Source organism: Aythya fuligula, chromosome 2, assembly GCF_009819795.1.
Source record: "Aythya fuligula isolate bAytFul2 chromosome 2, bAytFul2.pri, whole genome shotgun sequence".
In the NCBI taxonomy this organism is placed as follows: Eukaryota; Metazoa; Chordata; class Aves; order Anseriformes; family Anatidae; genus Aythya; species Aythya fuligula.
Window position 1 is genome coordinate 100,861,662 of NC_045560.1, and position 27,793 is coordinate 100,889,454.

Consider the following 27,793-nt stretch of genomic DNA (forward strand, 5'->3'; position numbering starts at 1 on the left):
AATCCAAATGCATTAATTTTCTTTAACACACAAAAAATGAAATTGTTATGGCAGCAAAAGATTTTGATAATAATGAAAGTCTGTAAACTGTAATTCAATCTCTTTTTGTTGTTGTTGTTCCCAAAGTGCAAGATGCAAGATTCCCATAAGCTTTCAGTAGTGCTTTTCCTGTAAATAATCCTTCATTTTGTTTGGCAAAGGCAGTTTCTGAATCAGGTCTATTCTGGTGTACTGACGTATTACAAAACGACACAGGTATTGTAAAGAACGCACCTGCATAAACCGAGATACTGGATTTGTTAGTCTCACTGGATAAGTTGCAGATCCAGGCAATCGGGATCTCGAATAGCAGAAAGCTCCATTTTCAGAGTCCCTGATTGAATGTTCAATTAGATCAACTATAGATGTATGCCCCTCCACATCTGGTTGTTCATAAAAGCTAAACCTACCGTTTGAATGTTCAATTCTAGTGTGAAGCGTTTTTCCGTGTGAACGAAAACTCAAACTTAAAAGGTAACGATCATCAGAACTATCTCGAACAAGAAACGAGCCATCAGGCACATTAGCTAATTTTCCCTCTGCCTCCCAACGCGTAATGGGGCCCCAGTACCACCCTTGTTTTGCAAGTTTTTTCAGTTCTTCCGTTAGACTTGTCACAACCATAGGGCCACTGTTCTGTACAGAATCATAAACTCTTCCAACTCCAGGGGCAGTGTTAGGATCAAAATTCAAATGGCAGCGCATACTTTCAGCCACATGGGCATCTGTGCCATTCAATCCATTAAAGTTCCTTTGGATTTGATTATTCTGCATTGGAGGTAGCAAAGGTGAGAGTGGAGGGACATCACTGTGATTAACTCTTGGGCTTTGCAACATGACTCCTGTGGTACCAATCAACAAACCGTTCACCGCCTGGTCCACAAAGATGTCTGGTGCAACGACTACATCCTGATCCACTTGACTCTCTTCTTCATGGAAAGAGTTTCCCCCCACCTGAGAAGAAACAGTTGAAACTTCCATGGGTGAGGAACTATCCAGACAGTAACTACGTGATCCTTCCAAAGGATACATTCCCTCATCTAAAGGCACAGTATACTGAATGTAGTCCTGAGGCATTAATCCAATAACTACAGGCACATGTTCGTCAATATGAAGATGCAAGTCCCCATTCTGAGATTCTGTATTTTTTAATGCATTGTTTTGTTCCTGGAACACGTTATCTGACTGCAAGTCATGGAAGTCCTTTCGAACGCCATTCAGTGCTGGGCTTGGATTAGAAGAATGGACCAAAGCCTTGACTTTGACTTCCATTTTGATGCAAGTCTCTTCTGAATTTGTAGGTCGAAGGGGCCACGGAGTTGGACTGTAATGGTGATTACGGAGGGAAGTGGATCTCAGAGGTCTTTGAGCTCGCACATCTTTGAAGGTTATTGGAGCAGATGAGGAAGAAAAGGTGTCATCATCTGCAGAGCTTACAGATGGTGTGCTGCCTTTGCCTTTCTGCTTTTGTTTTGCTGAAAGCCTCCTTTTTAACGTACCCATTAAGCTTTCACTTTTTGATCTATTTTTGCCTCCTTTTTCATCTTCACTATTGACTTCACAGCTAGCCAAATCTTTACCATAGCAGCTGCCAAACAAGGAGTCATCTTTTCCAAATTCACTTAACGATGGCTGCTGAACCACTACAAAGTCACTTTCATCTTTACTTTTATTTAAGTTAAAGGACTTGCGAATTGTTTTGAGACTAATTTTCTTCATTATGACAAGTTACCAAGTCTGGCTGATCAGCAGTGCTCGTGGTGATATAGCCCTAACACACGCAGAGCAGCTTCTGCTTCATTTACGTGTTTTATCCAGCCTCATTTAACTTCAAGAGCCATTTCCTGGAAGCAAATAAAATACAATTAACTTCACAAAAGAAATATTTGAAAAATTACCCATAAGGGTGTTTTCTTTTTCCTCCAAACAAAACAAAAACTGAAGTACTTAAGTAATGAGCATCAAATAAAAGTAAATATAGAGAGCTGACTTGGAAATCAATGAGGCTTAAAAAGTGAATGTGCTACTAGAGCCTTGATCTACACAATTTATTCAGCTTTTACTATACTATTTTTAATACACACACATCACATGCACATATATTTAATGCACGTATGCAAAATTTCCAAGCAAAGAAACACCCCTCTTTTTCAGAAGGCATCTAAAAAAGCCCCCCACAAAAATAACTAGAAAACATAAAACTAAGATACTCTACCCAACATGTTTTCTACATACAGGTAAAACTGTGATCAGCCATGGTCATACCTTCTTTACACAGGACAGCTGAGCAATTATCATATATAATTATAAGAAAATTAACTCTAGTCAAAGAAAACTGAGGGAAATAAACAGCAAAATAACATCTATTTAGAGCAAACAATGGAAGTCCCCTCCTAAACTTCTATGAAAGAAAAATTATTTCCAAATTTTGTTTTAGACATAAAGGAAGCCACATAACTGGCTTCCCTTGCCTATTTATACTACTGCTGTTTTTCTTTCTCTAGTACTTCTGCTAAGGCTACGTGGACAAATCTCTTCAATTCCCAGATAACTGCATCCCAGACAACCTGGCATCTTCTAAAGTCATGTACCCCCCTGCCCCTCCCCTGAACTTGAGTTTTCAGCTTGTTTTTCTTTGGTGTTGCTCAGACCTATCAAAGCAAGCAGCTCTGCACAGAGAAGGGAAGAACAACAAGGGAAAGAGGAGAGAGCGGGAAGCTATTCTCTACTTCCATGGCAGAAATACCTTTACAAACAGAACAAACTGCAACAGTAAGCCTGGCTCTGGGCAACGTATGGCAAGCTGGAAGAGACCAAGAATCATTCAAAAAAAAAAAAAAAAAAAAAAAAAAGTATTTGCACCCTTGGGGATAGAGCAAGAGATGTGCACTTCCCACTTCTCTCATGATATCATAATACACACAACACAGGAACACAGTAAAGTGAATAGAAACATTTTTAATCAACCGAACGTGTTTTTTCTTAAGTAACTGTTCAAAAACTATGTTAAAAAATGTAAGGGAAATAATTAGTACACTCAAGCAGCAGTCCACTGATTACTATTCTGATCCAGCCCAACTTCTGTGGACCTTAAGAACACAAAGGCTAAAGAATCATATCCAAAACTAAATAAAGACAATGAAGGGAATCTAAGGATTCTGAACTTCAAAATACCTTGGGGAAAAAAAAAAAAAAGAAAAAAAGAAGTAAAGGCCTGCTGCTAGGGTGCTGAACACTGTTCTCATAAACTGCAGAAATGCAAAAGCTTGATTAACGTGGATTTGTATCCTTGTCCTCTCCACCAACTGTGCTTCAGAAACCTGTTCTGTCTCAGCCATAACCTCTGACATTCCCCTAGTCCATCTTTGGAATATCTGCAGTTCATCCCACTTCCTTTTTGATTACCAAGCTAAATGGCACTACATCTCCTTTACTTTCTTTCAATGGGGAGTACTAAACGTTTTCCTTTTTGCCTGTAAACTAATTTACATGCCACCAGAAAAAAAATCACAAAAGCTTGTTCAGGAAACAAACAAACAAGGGACTAAGACTCAATCCTTGCTATAAAGAAATAATAGAATCTTAAATTAAAAAAAAAAAAAAAAAAAGACCAGTACTTTATTAGAAGTTCACTACTACTTATTTTCAACATTGTAACAAAACTCTTAGGGTATGAGGAGTCCTGATACCTTAAAAAACATTTCTGTTACAAAATTCAAAGGGAATATAGTGATATGAATATGTATTTCCAGAGAGCAGGACGCTAATTTTCATTTTCTTAAGATGGATACACGCAGAACCATGAAAATTCATGTTTTAAAATACCTGTTTAATATGAGCTTCGTATGTTTGGAAGAACTAGAAATTATGAAAGTACTGAAAAACAAACATGAGTAGAATACTTTATTGGGTTTAAGTGGCAAGGCTTTGGTAGCAGCGGGCTGCAGAGGTGGCCTCTGTGAGAAGAATCCAGCAGCTGCCCCATGTTAGAAAAGGGCTGACAGTTTCAGTCAGCTCCAAAGGGACCCGCTGCTTGGCCACAGCTGAGCCTGTGAGAAACGCTGGTTGGGCCCCCTGGAGAGCAGATTTAAGGATGGGGAAAAAAAAAACGGCTGGACAGCAGCAGCTGGTAGAGTGAGGAGTGAGAAGCACCCCTGCAGACCCCAAGGTCATTGTAGTAGGAGGGCAGGAGATGCTCTAGGCACAGAGCAGCAGTTTCCCTGCGGCCTGTGGAGAGGCCCCTGGTGGAGCAGGCTGTCCCCCTGCAGCCCATGGGTCCCCCATGCAGCAGATCTCCACGCTGCAGCCCATGGAGGAGCCCCCGGTGGAGCAGGTGGATGTGGCCTGGAGGAGGCTGCGGCCCATGGAGAGCCCCCGCAGGAGCAGGCCCTGGGCCGGAGCTGCAGCCCGTGGAGAGGAGCCCACGCAGGAGCAGGGGGTCTGGGGGGAGCTGCCGCCCATGGGGGACCTGTGCTAGAACAGTTTGCTCCTGGGGGATGGACCCTGTGTTGGGAGACCCATGCTGGAGCAAGGGCAGAAAAGTGACCATGAAGGAGTGGCTGAGACAAAGCATTAGGGACTACCGCAGCCCCCATTCCCCATTTCCTTGCACAGCTCAGGAGGAGGAGATAGAAGAGGGTGGATGGGGGGAAGAAAGATTTTAGTTGGATTTTGATTTCGTACTGCTCTAGTCTGCTAGTGGCAGGCAATAAGTTACATTGAACTCCCTATGCTGAGTCTGTTTTGCTCAAGACAGTAACTGGTGAGCAATCTCCCTCTCCTTATCTCCGCCCTTGAGCTTTTTCCACCATATTTTCTCCTCCTGCTCCTTGGGAGTGAGAGAGCGGTATGGAGGAGTTCAGCTGTTCAGCAGTGTCAAAACACCACAAATACACTGAACATTTCAGATTTTTTGTATGCCTGAAAGCTGGGGTATCAGAACTAATAAACATACAGTAATTAACAAAAAGCTACATATGCAGATAGAGTTACATGTCAATTAAAAGCAAACTTGAAATGCCTTGTTGACCTTCTATTCCTAAACCACTTGGATTTTGGCATCTTTGCAATTTACAGTACTCTTTTCATCTTATTTTATACATTCATTTAGTTATATGAGTAAAAAAATATAACTTTGGGATTTTATTCAGTTCCTACACTGATGGAGTTAAGTCACAGATGTCTTCATTTGATGAAGTGCCCTTGTGTATGCAATATCAGAAGTCTTGGAAGCGTCACATTAACCCCACTTTTAAAATCCACGTTGTTCTCAAACTGTTTCTGACTGACATCCACAAATTGAAATTATTTCCATTTTATGAAATACGTTCACTCCCACATCCTTGTGGGAAATATATCAAACTGTTTGCAATTCCTAACCCTGAAAAAACAAGTAAAAAACAAAGTCAAATCTGCCTTCTAAGCAAGGGGAAAATAAAAGAACAATCACATTGCTGACTAGAGAGGGAACATGGCTGTCCAATTCACCAATTTTTTTGATTGGAGTGGTTCTGGAGAATTAGAACTGTTTAAAAAATTGGCTAAAAGAACCTATTTCTTTAGGTTTAGCCATAACTAGACAAAAATATGAATCATTTGAAAGAACGCGTTTTTATCACATACTAGTCTATCTGTATCTAAATGTGTTCTTACAAATGAAAATCCAGTATCCAAAAATAAACTCAACAGATAAATCTCTATAGCAGCATATATGCAGAAATGTAAATGTTGCAGTTTGAGAGTGACTACTGAGTATGCTTGAGAAGAAAGTGTTCTGTATCTGTCAGCCTACCTTACCAGCCAGTATTTTTAATCAAGCTAAATGTCTGACCATCTAAATGCTTGTTACAAGTATACAAGTAGTGTTTCCTTTCATATAAAGAATAATAAGAACTTGCGGGTCAAATATAAACCAGATATAGTATGCATATACCCAGAAGTCCAGCCCATTCATCCAGGAAAAGACCATAAAATATAGTGAATGACCGTCCTGGTTAAAGTTCTCTGAAGCAAACGGAACACACCTAGCAAGCCTCTAAGTAAGTCTTATATAAATGGGAATCACTGTACACTACAACATCTCTTACATATTTTTTTATTTAAGACAGGAAAAAGCAGAAATACTGTGAAGTCAAATAATCCAATCAATCCAGACGCTCTCCTTTGCATATACTTTAAGAAGTGACAACAAAAAAACACAGTGATTCTGCATTACATAATGTGTTTAAACACACTTTATAAACAGTCCTCAATGTAAGATACACTCATGTACTTGCAAGTATAAAATTTTTCATTGTCTGCATCTATAAGAGCTGAAACAGAAGAGCTCAGCATGCATTCCTTCCTGGAATACATTAAAATGAGCTGCTGAATTTCATCACAACTCTTAGCACTGCAACAGCTTCACTAGCATTTTGTAAGAGTTATGGCACCAATGAAGTCTCCCACAGATGTGCTCTTCCAGTGCCATCTGCTGTACAGTGCATTTAAAAAGCCTAACTACAGACACCTCTGGAAAGTCTTCTGGCAGGTATTTGTAACTATAAAAAGACTCTGAAGGATGTTAATGCAATTCCAAAGCTTGATGACTGTAAGCAGAAATACTTGGAACACTGCGATTTAAAGCAGAAGAACATTAATCAGATTCAGGAAGAGAATGAAATGTTAACACAGATTGAAGAGTCAGAATAAAATTTTGGCTTATTAACTTTCATCCCAAATTCATCTCAGAATCCTTAAAACTATGCAGATTGATTAAACACAGGCCTCCTGACAAGAAGTGTCAGGACAACTAGATTACTATCTGGCAAGTACCACGCTCCCTTTTCTCCTAATAAAAATAATCAAAACTAAGTTTGAATGCCTCATATTAAAGCGACAAAAAACACATATAGTCACAAACATGAACTACTAATGAACAGACTTAAAGCCAAAAGCTTTACAGGATGCTTATCTGAAGAGCCAGTCACATGATCACATTGTTATTACAGTGGCGCTGGATTTATGAAAAGTTATGAAAGCTAAAAATACCAGTCGGTGCAAATCTAATTGGAATATTCAAAACATTTCAGAGGAGTTTCAGTCTGATGCTACAAAATGGTTGCAATGAATTACAGTCAAATACCTACCTATCTTAATGCATTGTATGCAAAAGTATACTAACCAAAAGTGATTATTTATATTTATATGGCCTTTATTCATTTCTTATCTGTTTCACACTTCCAGGTTAGATACACTCATTTCCCAAGACAAATACCATGAAAAACGCTGTCAGAACACACTACTATCAAAGTAAAACAGCATTAACTTTTAAGAGCTGTGACAAAGCCCATCGTATTAGAAATATACAGCAACTCAGTACTGAGCAAAGAATTGTCACAAAAAGGTTTTTATTAAAAATACCATCACAATACATGGCTTTAGACTATTAATCAATGCTGCTTCAGGTAACTTACACTTCCCTAAAAGAAATGTTAATCTGCTTATTTATTTCCATAAAGGGAAACAGTTGAGCATTAAACTTGTTTTTAATTGTTTTTGTTTTGCACCCATAGCTACAAGATTCCTGAAGAGTCTGGCAATCAGAATACATAATAATCTTTACTCTTTATACTGAGTCACAGTAAAACTTGCATCATTTACAACTTCAAGTTAAGCACATCTTGCTTCAGAACATTTGGCATAACTATACATGGAGCTGATGTGAAGAGAATAACATAGACAGTGGAGGAACAATCATGAAAAATACATATCTCGAAATTTACAAGTTCCAACTTCATATAGGAAAAGCTTTTTCACCATGAGAATTGTCAGGCAGCAGAACACATTCCCCAGAGTTGTGTAATCTCCACCTCGTAGCTTTCCGTGATCCAACCACATAAAGCCCAAAGAAACCTTGTCTGATCTCAGCACTGAGAGGACACTGGACTTGAGATGTCCCCACGTCCCTTTCAAACTGAGCTATTTTATAGTTCTGTGACATTAAACATTGTGTGGTATCTGAAGTTTAAAACTTAACATTTTAGATGCACCTTAAATCAAAATTCATGTTTGAAAACATCTAGAAACTTAATTTCCAGCTTTTGTGCAGTACTACAGAGTTGTTAATTCTGTTTTTGCTGTTCTGTAGAAAAGAATTCAGCTTACAAAGAAAACACAAAAGCTAGAATTAACTGTAAATGTTGTACTACTACTACAAGGTGTTTCTCTTCCACAGAATCATAGCACGACTCAAAAGTAATATACTATATTATAATTTATTACATTATTAACAACACTTATATATTGTAAAGTATATAAATATATATTTTACATAAAGTAAAGATCCTTTTAAGCAAAACACAACAAAAGCTTCTGCATTTCTGAGCATTAACAGCCACTGCATTTTCATTTTAGTCAGCCGGTGGAACCTAGTCTAATTTTCTGCAGAAATATGAAAGTGTTCCCTCACTGTCATCCAAACTCTTGCTAAAATATATTCATACATTATTTGGCAGGGTGTCTCGGCAGCAGCATCTTAAGGTAACACAGATTTCAAGAGATGTATTTTGGAAATATCCAGATATCTATACTTATTCCAAACGCATTGATGTAAATTACTAGGAAATTGTTCTACATACACTTCCCATTCCTTTTACTTTAATAACCAAATCTCTGTAGTGTTGGAATTTATTTCTTCACGCCAGTAACATAAAGCTCAAAGAAACTCAAGATATTTCCTTACATCTATTTCTAGTTTCAGTCACAGAAGCTACATACATATAAAATATTCGTTAAGTAGGGAGATTAAATACCTATTTAAAACACTATGACTCTTGAACATATAAATGACATAGCAGCTTTCAGCTTTCTGACTAGACTTGCCATTAGTTTATTGAGGATGGTGAGGTTTTGCCTTCCCCTGAGCTTTAAGTAAATTCCTATATTATTCTTTAATATGAGGAGTCTTTAAATGAAGTAATGTAAATTCCATTTTGCATACTCATATGTTGAAAGTTTAGACTACCTTGAAAGCAACAAAACAGGTTTTAGTGGTAACTTGGTTGGTAATGGATGAATGCTGTCTTAGCACAGAAGGGTGAAATTTATAAAAGTCCGTCTTATCCTCTCCTGTATACCTGATCTTCTCTTGACTATGAAGAAGCTCAGGTGCACACCTTCATATAAAATAAGCAAGGTGAAGAACAGATAGAAATCATCTGCCATATTTTGTACTCTTTTCAATACTTAACACCTCTGTTTTTAAGTTAACAAGTCAAAAACCTGAACAGCAAGTAGATACTATTCACCACCAATTTAAACTTCTACCTTCTAAGATTTGAACATCTAAGGAAAGTTATGCTTGCTTCCCTAAAGGCCATTATAACCAAACAGGTATTACACAGAGAAACCCTAATTTCTAACAAAGAATAAGCAAGGTATGCCTTTGGTAAAAATCAGAAAAGTAGGGTAAAGTAATAATGAAAACTTAACACTACGTGCCTTTTCTTCGCCATGACCACTGGAATTAACTTTATGCATAACCAGCAACAGAACCCTGTAAGAAATCCTAGTAGTACCTTGACTCTGCTTGCCTCTGTTGGAAAAGGATGTCCCTTGACATCTGGACTTTTTTTTCTTTTTTTAAAACTTAATCCATGCCTGCTCGCACTAAGTCCTGTTCTTTCTTCTTTCCCATATTTGGTTGCAGAAGGGAATATTTCTATCTGATTGGTAGCTTTCCTCTGGGGAGTAACTGCGGAGTGTTAAATGGCATCTTTGTATTCCAGTTCATCTGTGTACATACAGCCTCGTAACTACAATAATCGCATAACTGCAATAGCCAAAGCCAGCCACTAACAGCGACCGTCCTTGCCAAAGTCACATCACCCTTGCACAGGGTGGCAGGCTGGGCTGCTTGTCTGCTCCTTGGCAGCCGCAGGCACATTCACCTGGCACGGCAAAATGAAGTCGGCACTGGCTGACACACGGGCAGCTGGCCAAAACTGCAACCGCTCAGCAGCACTTGGGCACTGCCAGAGCGGCACTGCTGGTGGAAGGGGGACCCTGTAGGATGGGGTGGGTGACAGACAGGGCAGCAGCCACTCAGCCACTGCTGCTGAACCTCTCAGCACCCAGCAAGGAACCAGCAACCCAAAGGGGTACAGTGCACACTGTTACCTGCTCCGTGCTTACTGTGAGTGGCACAAGTGTCATCTCCCATCAATCTCTTTTAAGCAGGCATCTGATAACAAAGTATACTGGTAACAGCTGAGAAGATACAGGAAAAAATAAACTACAAACCAGCTTGCAGGCCCTGATGAACAGTGAGAAGAAAACAAGCAAACAAAAATAACTGAGCAAATCAATGCATAGCAAGTCACTGAAAATGAGAAGAAGTGAAACATTTCTGCTGAATCAAATGAGAGAAATCACCAAAGAAACCTGTTGTGCATAGCATGTGTTTCACTGTTGGAAATCAAATCCGTCGAGGGCAAGTAAATCTTTTTCACATAGCTGTACGGAAGCAGACCAAGACTGAGAATAATGCTCAGTCAGGCTCAATTTTCATCTCTTGTTATTCTACAAGCCTGCAGCAGCCAGCCTTGCAGCAGACTGTCAGCAAAAATTAAGTTTAGCTTCATAAGCAAAGGTTAGATTTACTGGGAGATGATACATGAGAATTTCAAATAGGGCTCCTCTGTTCCACTTCTTCCTGAGAACACCAAAATGCTTCTCTTCTGTTGTAAGGTATGCTGGTACCCTCAGCATGATAACAGGGAACACTTTGTGATTAACAAAGATATTTACGCAATCTTCTTTAACCTTAAAACAATTACTTTAGGAATCAGAGAAGTTGCAGGACTGCAATGCAGTACAAACCAGCTTCTCAGCACCAGTGCCATGGACTATCACCATGCTGTGTAAAAAGGAATAACTTAAAATAAATTTGCTAGAAGATTTATGTTAAGTTACCTGTAGAAACCAGTATACAATTTACAGTAATAAAACGCTTTAGGCAAGTAACAGGTTCTGTGTCTACTTACTTGAGAAAAAGGGTGTTTGAAATGAAAACAGTGACAACAAAAGGAAGAAGGGAAAGGACAATCACAAAAAAAAATTTGCACTTCTGCGATTCTTTTTATGGAGCACGCACAGATGCTTGAATCCTGGAACATACGTCAAAAAGAACATAACCTATCTCATCATATGGATGCAGGCACCACAAACCAATTTGCAGCGCAGTTTGTTTTTAAATCTCGATGCATTTCAAAAGTAACTTCAGAAACACTGTCTATCCATTTAAAGCCTGTGCCAGAAGACAGAAATAATAGATTGGAACGTTCTCTCAAAGTGATGCTGTGGTCAGAATTAATCTGACCCTTTCTTTTAATGTTAATGACTAAATAACATGATTGTGAGGTACACTTTTCAAGTCCTTCCCCCCCCAAAAATGGAAAAAAAAAACATTTAGAAGACATGCAACAGCTTAATATTACCACTTCATATTCACTTGTGCTGATAGTGGCTTTTGTATAAGTTTATCCTTTACACATTGGGCTAATTCATGCTAGTATTACTACAAATAGGGAAACATCATCAGTGTATGTAACTTCCTTAAACATGCACAAAAACAGCTGAAAAGGGCCTACTGCCAGATCACTTTGATGAGGAGACAAAACAGGTACCAAAAATGATCTTTCCTACATTATCAGAGGAAACATTCAGCTTCTTAGACCAAATCTCCATCACCAATCCACTCCACTAGATACGTATTGAAAGGACAATACAGAAACTCATCTTTCAGTTAACACAGGTGCATGTTTCTCTGCATCCCCAAAAATAGTACTAGAAAAGAAAGGAACATAATATGAGGAGCAGGAGGAAAATTCAGGAAAGGTAACAAAAACAGAAGCCTCGGACCATTTTTCTGTTAAAACCTACAGCACTTACACAGGATCACCATATACATGACAAAAGTAATGTATACGCTACTTGCCAGTATAAAGATTTTACGTTGCCGTTCTCCTTAAATTAAGAGCTAATAATTTGTAATAATAATCACATTTGCTTCTGCCTGTCTAGTTCACCTGACATGAAAATGAAATATAGGTTGAAATCTGGAGGAAGTAGTGTTTACACATTCTAGCACCAAGCAAGAAGTCTGACTGGCAACAGTAATGATGTTTTCCTTAATCACAACATAGGATACTCTTTTTTTTTTTTTTTTGACAAGCGGGAATGAAAAACCTAAGGAACAAGTCAGGAGAGGTATGAAGTCACATGCATAGAAAAATCCAAGTTAAAACTAACTTTTATTTTAAGCCTGTTCTCTAGTCAAGTGATGGCTTCGTTGCACTTATTTGAAAAACTAGACTAACATCTTGAGCATCAAGTTATAAACTGCTCACTTTCTCACTTTATTTTATACTTATCTGACAGACAAAGAGGAAATATATGTAGGTATACTGAACTTTGCTCCTACAAAGGACATCAACTGGTTTCAAAGATGTGAAAAAACAGATAAACATTCTGTAACAATTCTTTCAAGGTAGTACAATCAGTTGCAAAATGTCAGGGAGAAAAATCAACTTTGTCAAAATATCTCATGAACTTATTAATTAAATGGTAAGAACATGATTTTCTTCAAGCAATAATCCAAATTTAGATATCTAATCTACTCCCCTAGTAACAAACTCTTAAGAGTTTCATACCTTTTTTCTTTAATTTTCTTATTCCACAGAAATTTAACACATACACAAGTTGGAACAAAAGAAGCTGAAATTAGCTTTTAAAATAAACATAGAGACTAGTTGGAAAATGTATTATAAAGAAATAATAATTTAAAAATCTGGCTTTTTCAGGACCTGTGCTTGAACTAAGACTCACTTTCCAATTTTCAGCTTGTCTAGAAGGTTTGTGAAAATGGCAATACACTGTGGTCTTACACCACTTTGTACCCACCACTCTGTCTTGGATCTTGCAATTCATTAAGGCTGCACCTGTGGCTTCAAATTAACCTCAACTAGATTAGTTTCTGTCTGGGGCTGAAACACTCTTTAAATCCACATGACCAGGCAGGCTCTCTGAGATCTTCACAGCTATCACCCTCGCCACATCTACCATGCTGCCACTTTCAATAACAATAAAAGCTTTCTTTCATTAGAAGATACCATTCCATCCTCTCAATTTAGGCTAAGATGCAGCAATCCTTTATAATGCAGTTAACCCCCTACATAAATAGAAAGATTAAGTGGACCCATTTATGGTCTGAGGGGAAAGAGAGCACAGGGCCTTGATTAAAGAGAAGAGTGGGAAGATCTTTCATTATAGCACCCATATAAAGTTCATAAACCAGGAGAGACCTCAAAGTGTGCAAAGGAAGAGGCAGCAATTAATAAAGACTTTCCTCAGAATCACAGAGAGGATGGAACTGATCTGTTTCCAGACTTTCTTCACTTAATTATTAGAAAGATAAATACAATTAATTGGTCCAAGGACACCACAAAGATAGCACCCTTCTCCTCCAGACTATACAAAAGAGTTTAATATCAACACAACACTTGCCCCATAAGAAGGCACTCATTTTCCATACAGCTCAATGATTTAATATGTTTCACACTTACGCAGACTCCTATATCCATACCTTCGCTCTTGTATGCACACTATATCACTTGGTTCCTTTAATTTCTCACAGTGGAAAATTCTGAAACAATACAAAAATTGACAGCTGACGTTCTATAAATTCCCAAGCGTGTGAAGTGAAAGCTAATTTCTGTGTGCGCAAAATCCACACACCTTTTTTTATTCATTGATTTATTAAACACATTTTTCTAAAGCAATAACCAATTGTTTTACTACGAATGCACACCACTAGCACAAACAACATGAAAGTATATGCCACCACTCCTTGTAAGACAGATTTAAAGAGAAATATATGTTAAGTGAAACATGAAGTCTTTCACCTGAGATAAAAATTCATTGGCTAAATTTAAGTAACTACTTTTAGTCAAGCTGGGATTTCCCAATCCTTGAAAAAACAGCAACTAGGTAAAACACTGTTATACAGTAGCTCAAAAAGTACAGCTACTACTCAAGCAACCGAGTTCCCTAACCAGCTGTGAAAAGTTCAGAGTTAAATTCAATGAATACATGTATAGTTTGCTTTTGCCTTGCTTCCTATAGAAACAAAGCTTGAGCAAGCATAGCTCTTTCTGTCTGTATACACTGCATCCCCAGTCAGGACTGCCAAACAATGTTTTAATCAATTCAGCAGACAGCCTCAACTGAGGGAGCAGCCACAGCAAAAATTCGTATATTCTTATATATGAAACATATATCTATATTTATATATAAAATCCAAGGAACGGACATCTCAAAATACAGGAAAAGGTTTCTTGACAGTTCAGAAATATCTCCAGAACCAGGGAGGAAACTGGGATTAAACAGTTCCATTCCTTACAGAGCCATGTGTTTCACAAACCTCATTCACTGTAGCACAGACAAAAAATGTTTACCCCCAACCACCAAGATATTACAGGCAGCTGTCAAAACGAGAAAGGCTCAAGCAATACCTTTTATATCAATGTAATAAGGCAAGAACATTAAGAATTGAAAACATTTTCTATATATCAGATGAATTCAAATTTTGATTTTTATTTCTGAAATAGAAATAAATAGTAAAGTCAGTTGCACTAGCAATTTTACTTTCCCAGAAAAATAAACACTAAACCAATCAAAGGCAACTTCTATAACAACTTCTAATGGTGAGCAAAATCCTTTGTTTTCAATCTTAAACAGTATACTGCAAAACTTGCTTTTGTATCCTTTATCTGAACTATTTATATAGGAAACATAGTAGAAAAACTTCATAAAGGTTCAGAGTTCAAGAACTGTGAAGTTGAGAAAAGCCAGAAGAGTTGCCTGAGCAATTCTCTTCTGCCTTGCCTCATACACAGAATAAAAATGTTTACATTAATTTTACTCTTCATCACCCTTTGAAGTGTATGATCCCATCATTTACTTACAGCATACTAATTAAACTCCAAATTCCAGAGCTCACAAACAGAATTATTGGCTTCACTAAGGAATTTTTTTCTGTCTCTGTATCTGACACTTGTTAATACGTAAGCATTCAATGCTCTGTTCAGCATTTCATGAGACAGAACATGGAGAGTTCAATTTCCACTCTTTTAGACAGATTCATAAGCTGAATAATAATATATGTGCACCAGCAGGCCAAATTAAGGCCCTTTCATTCTGAAACCTGAGTTTTGAATTTTTGTGACGTGGAGCGATTTGGGACAGGGAGGGCTTGACCTGTAGGGGGTTTTGAACAATTGCTTACTCAAAACTGAAACCTCCCTCATTTCTCCATGGAAGTATATGGTGACAACAGAACAAAATGGGTGTGACTCGAGTAGTTAATTGCAGCAGCAGCCAACTGTCATCCACTGCAAGAGATCAATCAGTTAAGCCCGTGGTCCTTTTCAGGAATTTGCTGACAATACAGAAATAGGCGAACACAGGACCTTGGGTTTCATCATTCTGAGGAGACATACCCAACCTTTCAGGATAGCTTCTATCCCTGTCCTCTCTTTAGTAATGATTCTATTTCCTGATATTCTTCGAAACTTTATAAAACGCCTGCTGAATTTTAAATTCTTTTCAGCCCAACTGCTTAAAGTTTATCAAGGCAATAAGCAAATGAATTACCCATCTTACAGTACAAAGGATTATCAGGTAACCCTATAATAATCAGAAGATCCACCAGCAGTATATATCTCAAGGGATTATACAGATGCAGAAAAACAAAGAACAAGATACCAAGATACAAGGTTATCTAAACCATTAACGAAGTTGCAACCTGCAAAGAAAGTAAATTCAGACTGACAAATAGGCCAACAACATTCTTCTCCAGAGCTTAAGTCTTACATGAAAAATACTCTGCGTTTGCTAACTGGTGACTCCAGCAAGGCACAGAGTATTCTCACGATTCCTACCACATTCTGCCTATGACACAACAGATCTGAGGTTGGTGGCCTGCTTTCCAAAAATACAATTCAAAGCAAAGTACATTTTGACAAACTGCAAAGGTCAAAACTAAAACCAGTCTTATCTAAAATAGAGATAAAGCATCTGATTTTTGTCCAAGTTAAGATTTTTACTTTCAGTACCGAAGAATAAGTAACTTCTCCAAAAATCACTTCAAATACCCAGGGCATACTAGAAGAGTCAGGTTCCTTAGGTGCCCACAGAAATTAGGACCTGATATTTAAAATGTTCATTAAAACCCTTCACATGTGGGGAACTGCTTTATTAGGAAGTACCTAAATTCCAATTTATTATTATTGTTTTTTAGCTGAAACTTCCTCTGCAGTCCTTAACCTTATTTTTGCAAGGAAAAAACAAACAAACAAAAAAAAAACAATCCCCCTAAGTACCTCATCTGAGCAGAACTGTATCAATGCCTAACTCATGGCTGTGCGTTCACATAGCTCCTAAGGCACGTTCTGGAAGGGAAACATGAAGCACCTCACAGAATCATGCTGAATAAAGGACAGTGTCAACTGCTTCTTTTTCTGGACACCGTGGTAAGTAGATAAATGATCACTGTATCTCTCCACATCACATAAAGACTTTGCTCCATGGGAAAACCAAACTACAAATTTTAGCAACCTGAACAGTGGTCCCAGCCATCATGGAGGGCTAAATTCTCACTTATTCTTGATTATGATAAACTATTTCTTCATGATAGAGTAAGATGCAAGATGAACTGGACCAGAAGGTCAGCCTCAGGTTTCCCCCCTCCACCGCAGTTCCTTAGGCCACTGGGCTGAGAGAATATATACCTTCCCTAGCCCTTCCTTTTTCAGCTCCATTAACCTTTTGCAGACAAGAAGAGCTTTAAAAGAACAGACAGAAAGCTTTCTGTACTTCAGAGCAACCAACAGGATGGTGTTTGAGGCAGCCGCTGTTACAGAAGGGGCAGAACTGAGTAACTTGGCTTTCTTATGCTCCAAGCAAAGGCTTTAGCTACCAAGCTGTACATCCGGTATTTCACATCACTGGGAAATGCAGACTGGACTTCTTGCAGCCCGTAAAACCTGTATGCACAAACAAGGCAAGTTTTAGATAATTATATATTTAGGTTTATATTGTATTGTAGATTATTTTTATCATGTGGACCCAATGTTTATCTAATACATGGTCCACAATAAAGACCAGTAACAACAACTCCACTCACTCACTTAGGAATTGATTTTAAAGGCAAAAGAGAATTTTACATCAAGTGTAAAGAACCCAGTCTTACATAGTTATGTTCGCATATCATTTCTATTGTGGAACACCTACGCTTTTTAGCAAGGTGCAATTCAACTGAGATTAATGTTGGTTTGTTCTGGCTACTTAACAGAAGGGAAAAGCTTAACCCAAGGAAAAGGTTACATATATAGCATTATTGGAAAAACATTTTAAATAATTTCTTCCCAAGTGAATATGTTTTTCTCTCTCTCCAAGTTAGTAGGAATGCTCTATCCAAACAAAATAGTTACCAAACAGATTCTTAACTCCATCTTCACCATGCCTTTTAGCACCTAGAGCTTAAAGCTGAAAGAGCCGCTACGCTCAGAAAAATAAACATGTGCAACACTGCATGAGTACCTCCCACAATCTTGCTGGTTACATACAAATCATATTAGCAGTTAGTATTATAAAAGAAGGTTTGAATAAGAATTTTTGTCTTAAACCTTCTTTAAACCAAAGTCCAAATGTTTTTTTAACAAAATAAAGAAGTGCTGACTTCTCTCATATGCCTTAATGCCTTTTACTGACGAAGAAAGCTTACCATTTCCCATTACTACTAAACAAAAGCATTTGATTTTTAGAGACAAAGGCAGTAATAAACACTGAGAGGCTTACAAATTGTGGTCACCGCAAGCTAGTACAATACAGAAGCAACTTAATTCGTAAAGTTGAAAAATATTAATTTTAATCCAATTTTACTAATCAATTATGCTAACAGTATATGGAAAGTGATCCACTAGGTTGGACTTACTTGGTATATTCTGCAAGGGGAAAAAATCTCTTAACTTTGGTGAGCAAGACCAAATTTAAACTGCCTTTCAACAATTAATCTCAAAGTAAACCCAAGCATTCCTTTTGCTTCAAAAGATTTTCCCCTGTCATTTGTTCTTATTTGAGTGCTTATCATAAAATTACTAGATCTGATAATATTTAATAAGCACGCAAACTCTCTAATGCCCACATCTTCCTTTCTAAGGAACCCAGTAACCATTTTAAGCTCTAAATAAAATCAAATTTGGAGGCGTTGGGAGGAAATGCTCAGTCATTCTTTCAAGCATCAAACCACTGAAATACTAAGATTATTTTAACATAGCTAATCACATTCTTCCCACTGTGCTCTAGTGAACCTATACTTAAGTAAAACAACAACAACATGTAAAGCTTCACTACTGATTTGAATTCGGTTTCAGAATCTTCAGGACCAGAAAATGTTCCACATAGAGAAAGATCATGGATGATCAGGTTCCTTAGAGTACAGCACATGAAAACAAGACTGAAGAAGGCTCATAATGCTGTTCTCTTTTCCACTACTAAGATTCCAAATTGTTTTTAGTGTAACCCTCGTTCCCATATATTCTATTTCCGGTATCTCCACCATTTTATTTGGACTCTCCATGATTCATAAACTAGCCTGTCAACTGCTAAACAATGATGAGACAGTTTTAAAGCTTTATGAAAGATGAAATCCCTAATAAGACATTTGAAAATGATACTTCTAAACTGTTGTGATTCTTTTATTAACTGCATATTCCTTACTTAAAAAATAAAATTGGTATCTGTATTAAAATGCATACAGAAAGATTAGGCTAGGATCACTTTTAACCTCAAGCTCACCAATTTTATACAAGCAGTACTGAAGAGAATCAGGCACTGAAGCTGAGTCTCTCATGGTCAATAAGGCAGATCCAGATCATGAAATGAAAGTGAGGGTTATTTCATAGACAAGCCAGCAGAAAGAAACAGAGAACAGGAGAAAACTTCCTTCTTGATGTTTGATGACTGACGACTTCCCCAGGGAAGTGGTCATGGCACAGAGCCTGCCAGAGTTCAAGAAGTATTTGTACAATGCTCTCAGACACATGGTCTGATTTTTTGGGTGGTCCTTTGGGGACTCAGGAGTTGGACTCAATGATCCTTGTGGGTCCCTTCCAACCTGGATATCCTACAATTCTGTAATTCTGTGACTGTGGGATCCCAGTCAGGTTGGGGCCCCAGAGGAAAGTTTCTTGGGCCCCAAGAAACTCAAGGTACCTCCCGAAGTGAGCAGCTGCTCCTGGAACACCCAGAACCTGGATCTGTTGACCAGAAAGTTGATCCTGGCACCTCCTGCCGATGGTCTGACTGCTTTTCCAAGTTCTTAGGATCCACTGCAGACAGTAATCCAAATGCTACATTTGGGAAAATGAGAATGTAAAGCATAACTTATTTGAATTATTTTCTTTCCCATTGTCACTGGCAGAAGGCCCAAAAAGAACAAAGAATAAGCTAATTATCTTTTTTATGGTTTAGACCCTAGCCATATATGGGTAACAGTAGAAATACTGTGCTCAAAGTACTGTCAAATATACAGGGTAAACACACCTGTACAGAGATTATTATCTCCATATAATCTCGTAAAATTACTTTACTACTTTGTTTCCCTTAAAACACGAGGAGAAACATTAAACAGGTTTTCACAATTGACAATCCTTTAAAGTCTAGAGGGTGCTTTTTGGAAAGAACAACAGCAAAACCCACATACATTAACAGGGCACAGCCAGCCCATTGACCAGAATAGGAATGGAATTTTGTCTGCCTGGGGAAGGCTGCTTAGCAATCTTTTTAATGAAGTCCCAATTTGCCAGAATAAAACCTTTTTACAAGACTACACCCGTTCTGACAAAGCTTGGTCTACATGTAAATTCTCTAATTTGGGGTCAAAACTAGAGAAACTTTTAATTATTCATGATTAAGATCAGGGATTGCTTTTTTTTTTTTCCCCTCCTACACTCTAATCACCTGCAGACAGAGACATCCTGCTACCCCAAGCAGCACATCAAATGGAGAAAGCATATGTTAAAGTTTTTAGACAGACACTGTTTTGTCATGATGCGCACTGGAAAGCTCAGAGGGGAGGGGAATTTGTGTTCCTTTTTTTTTTTTTTTTTTTTTTAAAAGTTTGTTTTGTCAGTGGTAGCTGTTGTTTCTTTTTTTTTTAATAACAATTTTCCACACAGCCCTAAACAAACTGATTTTCCCAATATTAACACTCAGCCCAACAAAGATTAATTAACTGCGGGCAGACATTTAACTCAATGGGAATGCTCACTGTACATTACTCTTAGCTTGCACTTGAAGAACTGGGGTCTTATACCAGGCAACTTCACATTGGTGTATAAATTCTCATGTGCGGGATCAAAGATAAAGTTTTCACTGTCTATACGAAGTAACATGCTACATGAAATTTATACAAACTCAAAGCCCTTAAGATAGCTATCTCCAGACTAAGGTCAAATTTCTGCAGAGCCAGGAATATAGGAGTCCTGCTGCAAAAGCTTGCTAAGCTTGAAATTTCAAGCATGAAAAAAAAAAAGACAGACATATAAATGCACACAGACTCTGTTTTTTCTCCTGTTCTCTCTGACAAAAATTTAAACTTACACACACTATAAAAAATGTATTAACCCAATTAAAAAACATGAGAATAGGCACACACTTTTCAATGTTCATACACACACTTTCTGTTCCTGTTTTCCATGTCAAACCATTTAAAATAGAGCAGATTCCAAAAAGCACTTGTTTTTGGGGGGTATATAAAGCATCTGATTCAGTACTAACATAGCTCCCCTTCACCTTGTTCTACCATCACTGGATTAAATTGTAAATAAGGCTAATACATTGGTCAGCACAGGCTCTTTTAACCCTTCAGCAAGGGACTGAAGAATAATTACATTTGCGTTTAAGTTTTCCCCCAAGAAGCTAGGGTTTTTTGCACAAAATCATGCCAAAGGTCAATGGTTAATCCCTTATTACTTCTCAGCATTACTTATTATTAGCCAAAAGCTCTCTTCTTTTCAAAAGCCAAGATGAGGAGAAAAGTCAAAGTTTCAGAAAGCATTGGATGAGATTTGGTTCTTGCCTCTTTTCCACCAAACAGAGAACAGGGAAAAGGAGGGGGGGGGGGGTGGAAATGCCATGAGACTCCTACCTTATACAGACCCAGACCTGAGATCTTACATAAAACCTAGACTTGTACCTCTGAATGCACAAACCAACTATTCTGGAATCAGTCTCCTTGGGCTGACCAAAATTCCAGCCTGGAAGCCTTTCCAAGTACAAGTTTCATCAAAACCAATATGCTTGCACAAACAGCTTCTGTTCAGTGAATCCAGTGAGAATTCCTCAGTCACAGAGTTCTCACCAGTGCCTGAAAGACGAGTGTCATCCTGAAAAAGCTGCCTATCCTGTTTTTGGCATACAGCTTCTACAAATCTCACCCTGGAAGGCACACTTTCTGTAATCAAAAACCTACCCGATGCTACCAGTCTCCATTTCTTTATTTCGGTTAATAAACCTACTAATCTGATACATTCTCTTTTGGTTGGTAATTAGGTAAAGGATTTTAAGAGTATTCAAACCCATTACTAATGCCAGAAACACAGTTAACACTAACAGCTTTTAACCGCCCAGGTCTTATAGCACTTCCCAAGGCAAAGTCTGGGGATTCCCTAAATCAGAAGGAACAAAAAGGAAAGCAAGCTTGACCACTCTATCAGACACAGCTCAGGATCAAACAAGCACACTTTGGAAACGTTTGGAGTAGCCTAGTAATTTATTCTCAACTTATTTGAGGAATACAGACTGCTTTAGAGAAGGAAAAAAAAAAATCACCTACTCAAGACTCCTACAAACTGCTGTTTTAGCACATTTACCACAGAACGTCAGGATTAATTAAGAATAAAACTACTCAAGAAAAACAGAGATCACACACTGCAAAACCAAGCCTGACTAGAATCTCATTTCCAACAATTTTGTCATCAAGAGAAACAATCTATGTATTGCTTTAAATAATACCGAATGTCCTTGAGGAACAATAACCAAGGTATTAACTCTGTGGTCTCAAATCCTGACACTCATCAATTTATCTGCTAGCTGTGTTCACCACATTATCTCAAGACCATTAAAACCTTACACAAGTCCTCTTACAGATCTGTATCTCATACCGTGCAAGCTAAATAATACAAATACAACTGCTGATTAAATACTGCTTTGGAAAGCAAAGAAAAATACCACATATCCGTATGGTTTACCTAACAATACTCAGAGGTTCATTTTCATTGTTTAACTTTTTTTTTTTTTTTTTTTAAACTAGAGACCACTTAATGAGCTATGAAAAGAAAACAACACTGTAACATCTATTTATACCTTCATTGCCAGAGAAAATGGCTCTTATCCAAAACTTTTACAGCAGTTTACAGCAAAATTATTTGGTGTTTATAACAAAAAGCCCACTTACTTTACAAATCTAAGATTTTCTAGAACTGCCAACCTACTGCACTTGGCAAATCACAAAATAAATGACTGTTTCATCAGAAGACCAGAAAGTTCATGTGCTCTGTGTGCACTATATACGTGTATACACAATAGGAAGCAATGTTTGGAGAGCAGCACCTGGATATCTACATATGACATCTTCAGGTTGGGATTAACTGCAAACAAGATTATTTTTCATACTCTTTCAATGGAGTTTTAAAGTCAGAGGAACAATGACAGAGCTAACATGCTTGCATCCGCACTAAACAAAGATTTATGTTTAACTTACATACTTTTCTTGGCAATGTAGCAACCCAGGAACAATTTCTTAGGTAACATGTGGCTTACATCTTTTTCATAAATGAAGCAGAGTTCCTGAGAATTCAAAGTGTTACGTGAGTGATTAAGGACATTGAAAAGGGCAAATCATTTCTAAGTATTTTATCTCAATATTTTCCAGAAAAAAATAAATAATGACAAATAATAGTTTATTTTAAAAAAGAAAAAAGAAGAAAAAATAAAGTCCTAATAGTAAAGATAGGTCCTTGAAACTCTATTACAGCCTTTAATGAACAGCAGTCAGATTTACAAAGCCATACACCTAAAACCTTGCTGAAATTATCTGGAGCTGCAGATGCTTATTGTTTGCATGCCCATACATGACAGAAGAGTCAGAAGACCATGAAGACTGGTAGAAGAAAAAATCTGGAATAACTTTTACTTAAGCCAATTTAAGAAGTCAGAAAGCTAAATTTCTAACTCTGATCTGAAAATTTTAATTCTCACAATAGGCAGTCTAAATCAGATTCTGCCTCGTTGCCTTTTTAATGTCAGTCTATGTAGACTCTAGCAACGTTTGTGCAACTTTCTTTACATATTTGATCTACTAGACAACATCTCACACACTATTAGCTTCCCATTTTCATCCAGGGCAATAATTCAAGGCCAGTTTCTTGAGGTTTTGGTTTTGGTTTTAACCATCAGGAGAGGGTAAAGTGGGTGAGCCGTTTTTGTTTTAGTATATTAGTAAGCTACTGGGAGAAACAAAAAGCTGCAACACTAAAGAAATGCAAAGTTACAGCATTTTAAATATTTGTTGCAAAACTAATTGTTTTAAAAATGAATTTCTACGAATTTCTGTTAGAACATGTTCATATTTTTATTTGTAATCCAATTATTTCTAAACAAAAATGCAGAAATATCGATAGCAGAAGGAATCTACCGTGAATCACCTGTCTTTACACCCTGTTGTACCAGAAGAATATTTAAGTGGTATGAAGCTGCCTTTTAAACATGGACAATGAATATTCCATTACAAGCACAATCTTCTTGTTTTTCTAAAAAAACACACTACTGTATGCATCTCACCATCTGAAATTCTCACAGAAAAATTTCAAGACTCTTTTATTTTGCTAGGAAGCCTCTAGGAATCATAGAAGCGTCTCACAAGAGGCGTTCATAAGAACCTGGGAGCTCTGCATCTGTACATCTATTGTTTTCTGAAGACTAGTATTTCCAGAAAATAAGCATATATTAAAATGGAATGAAATTAAATTTTGGCAGAAATACAAAGACGAGGTACATTGCCAGATATTGCTATTTCACTTAAAAAATAATAGAAAGCAAACTCCAAGTTCTGTACTTCTTTGAACACTTTTGAGAAATATAGAGTTAAATTGCATAAGAACTCTCTATTCTCCTTTTTAATCCCCATCCTGCCCACTTTCTACTCAGTACACTTTAGTATTTGCACTCCCAAGTTGCATTATGTTTACTTTCATACTCCTAATACTATATTTGCCTCCTTGAAGGATCACAAGCCTCTCTGGTTGTTGCTAATACACATTAGAGCACTACCAAGAGAAAGCTGGGACACACCAGCTAAGACCAGTCTCTTTTTCATCTACTTTATGTTATCACTCACCTCCCTACAACACTGCACTACCCAAATGCTACCAAAATAGCACAGTGTAGCCCTAGGAAGGAAGTACAGCAAATAAGGCAGGGGAGTAAGGAATTACTCTGGACTGTGGCCTCAGTTTTGCTAGCAGTGTTGCAGCAAATATGTAGCAAATATGTAGTCAACTCAAGGCAACACTACTAGGAAAACTTTTTCAAACAGGGATGTGCAAGTTACTGTATGAATATAAGTCTTCATAATAGCACAAAGAATTAACTTTCTTCTCCAGAAGAACTCCTGATTAAGAGTTCACTCTCTCACTCCACCACGCTAGGCAGAGCTGGGATGTGTAATCCACCTGCAGAACAATGTGGACCAAGTTATTATTTTGTCAAAACTTCCTTCTCTAGGAGTAACCCAAGGTATCTGATTGACCAACTTCACAATGTCAGAATAAATAAACTAACAGCACAATATAAATTAACATGGTTGTGTTTTTTTTTTCCTGACTTCATAATGTCAACTTTTTGAATTATGCAATATTTTCCTGAAAACGCAAGAACACTTTGATGCTGCACAAATGAAGCACAATGAAGACACTCACAAAAGCTCTGGAAACAATACAGTGTTTCTTCCCTACTACTCCACAGCCTTGCAAGTTAGCAAATGCAGATATCTCTACATAACACTACACTGTGATCACTCATACTTAATTTCAAGGCTTAGTTTCATTGAATTTTAATTGGGGGTGGGCAAAATATGTCTGTTTCAATGTCATAAGGCAGGATTATAGGGAATAGGTGCTGAATTCAGCATACACAACAAGTGAACCTGCTTTAAGTAAAAGCTCAGTTCCATCGTGTGATGCCATAATAAGAAATATACAATGGGAAATGAAAACTCCATTAAAGATTCTCTACGTGAAAGTAAGCACTTGAAAACACTGAAATCTGCCTTGGTAAGTTACATAGAAAAGTGTGAGCTACGTTTACTGTCTTGCTGCAGAAGACTCCAAAAATACCTAGATATTCTCCAGTGGTTTAAGTCTTCTGGCCCAGCTAGAGTAATTTATCCCATAGCTATACGGAAGCTTCCACATTTTCTACAATCCAAGGACAGGATTATTAACATGAAACAAAATAATGCTATTTTTTCTACCCACGGCAGAAATGCAGATGCATTATACCTCAAGTACTCCTGTAGCTCCCTAAGAAAGGAGGCCTGCAGCAGGTATTTTTAACTACAGGTGTATTAAGAGGTTGGACGTGGTGTAAGCATTACTGGCAGGTAGGAAAGAGACCTAATCGTGAAAGGGCCCAAGGATTTCATAACTGGAAGTGGCACTTTCCCTATCTGAAGTGTGTTCTACTGCCAGTGCCTCCTCCTTTGACAAAGTAACATTCTCTGCTGGAACACACCACCTTCCAAGTGAATGTGATTTTGAAAACACAGGGAGAAAAGATGAAAGAACCAAGGAAAAAGAAAGTCGTGGTCAACGCATCTCACATCACAGCAACATTCTCTGCATCTCCTAAAACTTCAGTGTTTTGGAAAGGCGTTGTTCTCAGGCACATGAGTGGACATGGGCCAGAACCAGTTGTTTCTGACAGAAGTGGCACCACTGGGGAAAGAGAATGCAAGAGGCAGTTTGAAGAACAATGAAAGCCAGAAAAGTTTTGGGGTTTTTGGTTGCTGATGTTTAAAAAAAAAAAAAAAAAAAAAAAAAAAAAGTGTTAAGTTTTTTAAGCTTTTAAGTGCTGCCTGTCACAGAGAGCAACGCTCCTCCCGCCCCTTCAGGAGCCCTTGGCGTACCCTCGGCTAACAATAACATGACATTCACAGCTTCACCTTCCCCACAGCTCCTCCAGAGCGCAAGCCCCCGCGGCAGGGGCACAAAATGCCACCTCTGGCCACCCGCCCTGCCCAGGACGGGGACCCCAAAGCCGAGGGCGGGCGGGCGGGGAGGACACAGCCTCACCCAGCCTGGCCCCAAAGCGGGGCTGCGGGCAGCGGCTGGGGGCCGAGGCCGGGGCCGAGCCCCCCGCCAGGGCGCTGCCCCCCGCCGTGCAGGCCGCGCCGCAGCCCCGCTGCCTCCGCAGGGCCTGGCGGCGCCGCGGGCTCGGGGAGCGGCGCAAACAAAGGGAGAGGAGAGGAGGAGAGGAGAGGCCGGGGCCGGGCGGGCGAGCCGAGCCCCGCGCCGGGCCCGTCACCGGCTGTACCCCCGCGGCCACCACGGGACGGGACAGGACGGGGAGGGAGGGAGGGAGGGAGGAGGGGGCGGCCGGGCTCGGCGCGCCCGCTGCCCGGGGACGCTCACCCAGCGGAGGCCGCGGTGCCCCGCTCCCGGCGCGGGCCTCTCCTTCCCCGGGCACCTCGGCGGCGCGGCCCGGCCTGCGCCGGCATCCGGGCTGGGCGGCGAGCAGCCTCCCGGGCGGCGGAGCGGGACTCACCGAGCCGGAGGAGGATGAGGAGGAGGAGGAGGAGGAGCTGGCGCTGCTGTTGCTCCGGCGAGGCCCGGCCCGGCTCCGGCTCCGGCTCCCTCCCTCGCCGTGCCGCCGCCGCCTCCCTGTTCCTGGCGCCGCCGCCGCTTCCTCCGCCTCCTCTGCCCCCACCCCTCCGTCCTCCGAGGGGCGTACGGGGGCGGCGAGCCCGCGATGGCCGCAGCCTGCCGCAGGCCGCCTTCAGCCCGCCGGCAGGGGCGGCGGGGCCCGGGCCGCCCGCCCTCCTCTTGCCGAGCCCTGCCTCCTCCGCCGCCTCCTCGCTTGCCCCGGCCGGGGCGGCTGGGCCCCTTCTTCCCTTCTTTTCCCTTCCCTTCGTTCCCTTCCCCGCCCCCGGGCTCGGCCGCTCCGCGCCGCGGGGCTCGGGCAGGCCGCGGGGAGCCTGCGGGGGGCGGCCGGCGCCTGCTCGGGGCCTTCCCTAGCGCCCGGCCCCCTTCTTCCCCCGGCTGCTGCAGGCTCTCCTTGCCTGTGGAACCTCATAAATAAAGTACACAGCGAGCTGCTTGATCTGTTTTCTTTCTGTGTGTCTCTTAATTTCCCCGCTTATTTTTGGCGACTCTGCTCGTGCTGCACCCCCGGAGGGGCTCCCCCCACACACACACCCCTGACCCCTCCTGTGCCTCTGTGCCCCCTTCGCCTCCCTCGGCCTGAGAGCGATGTGCGAGAAGAGGCATTTTCATGTTGAACTTTCCTTCGCGGGTTGCCCACAGTGCTGCTAAACTCCAGCCACATCAGCTGTGCCAGAGAAACTTCAGCCAAGCAGGCTGCTTGCTTGCTGGCC

At 39.7% G+C, this 27,793-nt stretch overlaps 1 protein-coding gene across 4 annotated transcripts; it reads right to left on the reverse strand.

Moving 5' to 3' along the window:
- Positions 1 to 20: 20 nt before the first annotated feature.
- Positions 21 to 26,917, reverse strand: SOCS6 (suppressor of cytokine signaling 6). Of its 4 annotated transcripts, none has more exons than XM_032182588.1 (2): positions 26,832 to 26,917; positions 21 to 1,883 (listed from the first exon to the last, which is right to left on the reverse strand). In XM_032182588.1, exon 2 carries the CDS (start codon positions 1,756 to 1,758, stop codon positions 154 to 156), a length of 1,605 nt encoding a protein of 534 aa, XP_032038479.1. In that variant the 5' UTR covers positions 1,759 to 1,883; positions 26,832 to 26,917; the 3' UTR covers positions 21 to 153. The 4 variants fall into 4 exon arrangements, with proteins under 4 accessions (XP_032038479.1, XP_032038482.1, XP_032038481.1 ...); XM_032182591.1 differs by lacking the exon at positions 26,832 to 26,917 and adding an exon at positions 22,908 to 23,013; XM_032182590.1 differs by lacking the exon at positions 26,832 to 26,917 and adding an exon at positions 13,664 to 13,962.
- Between the last annotated feature and the right edge of the window lie 876 nt (positions 26,918 to 27,793).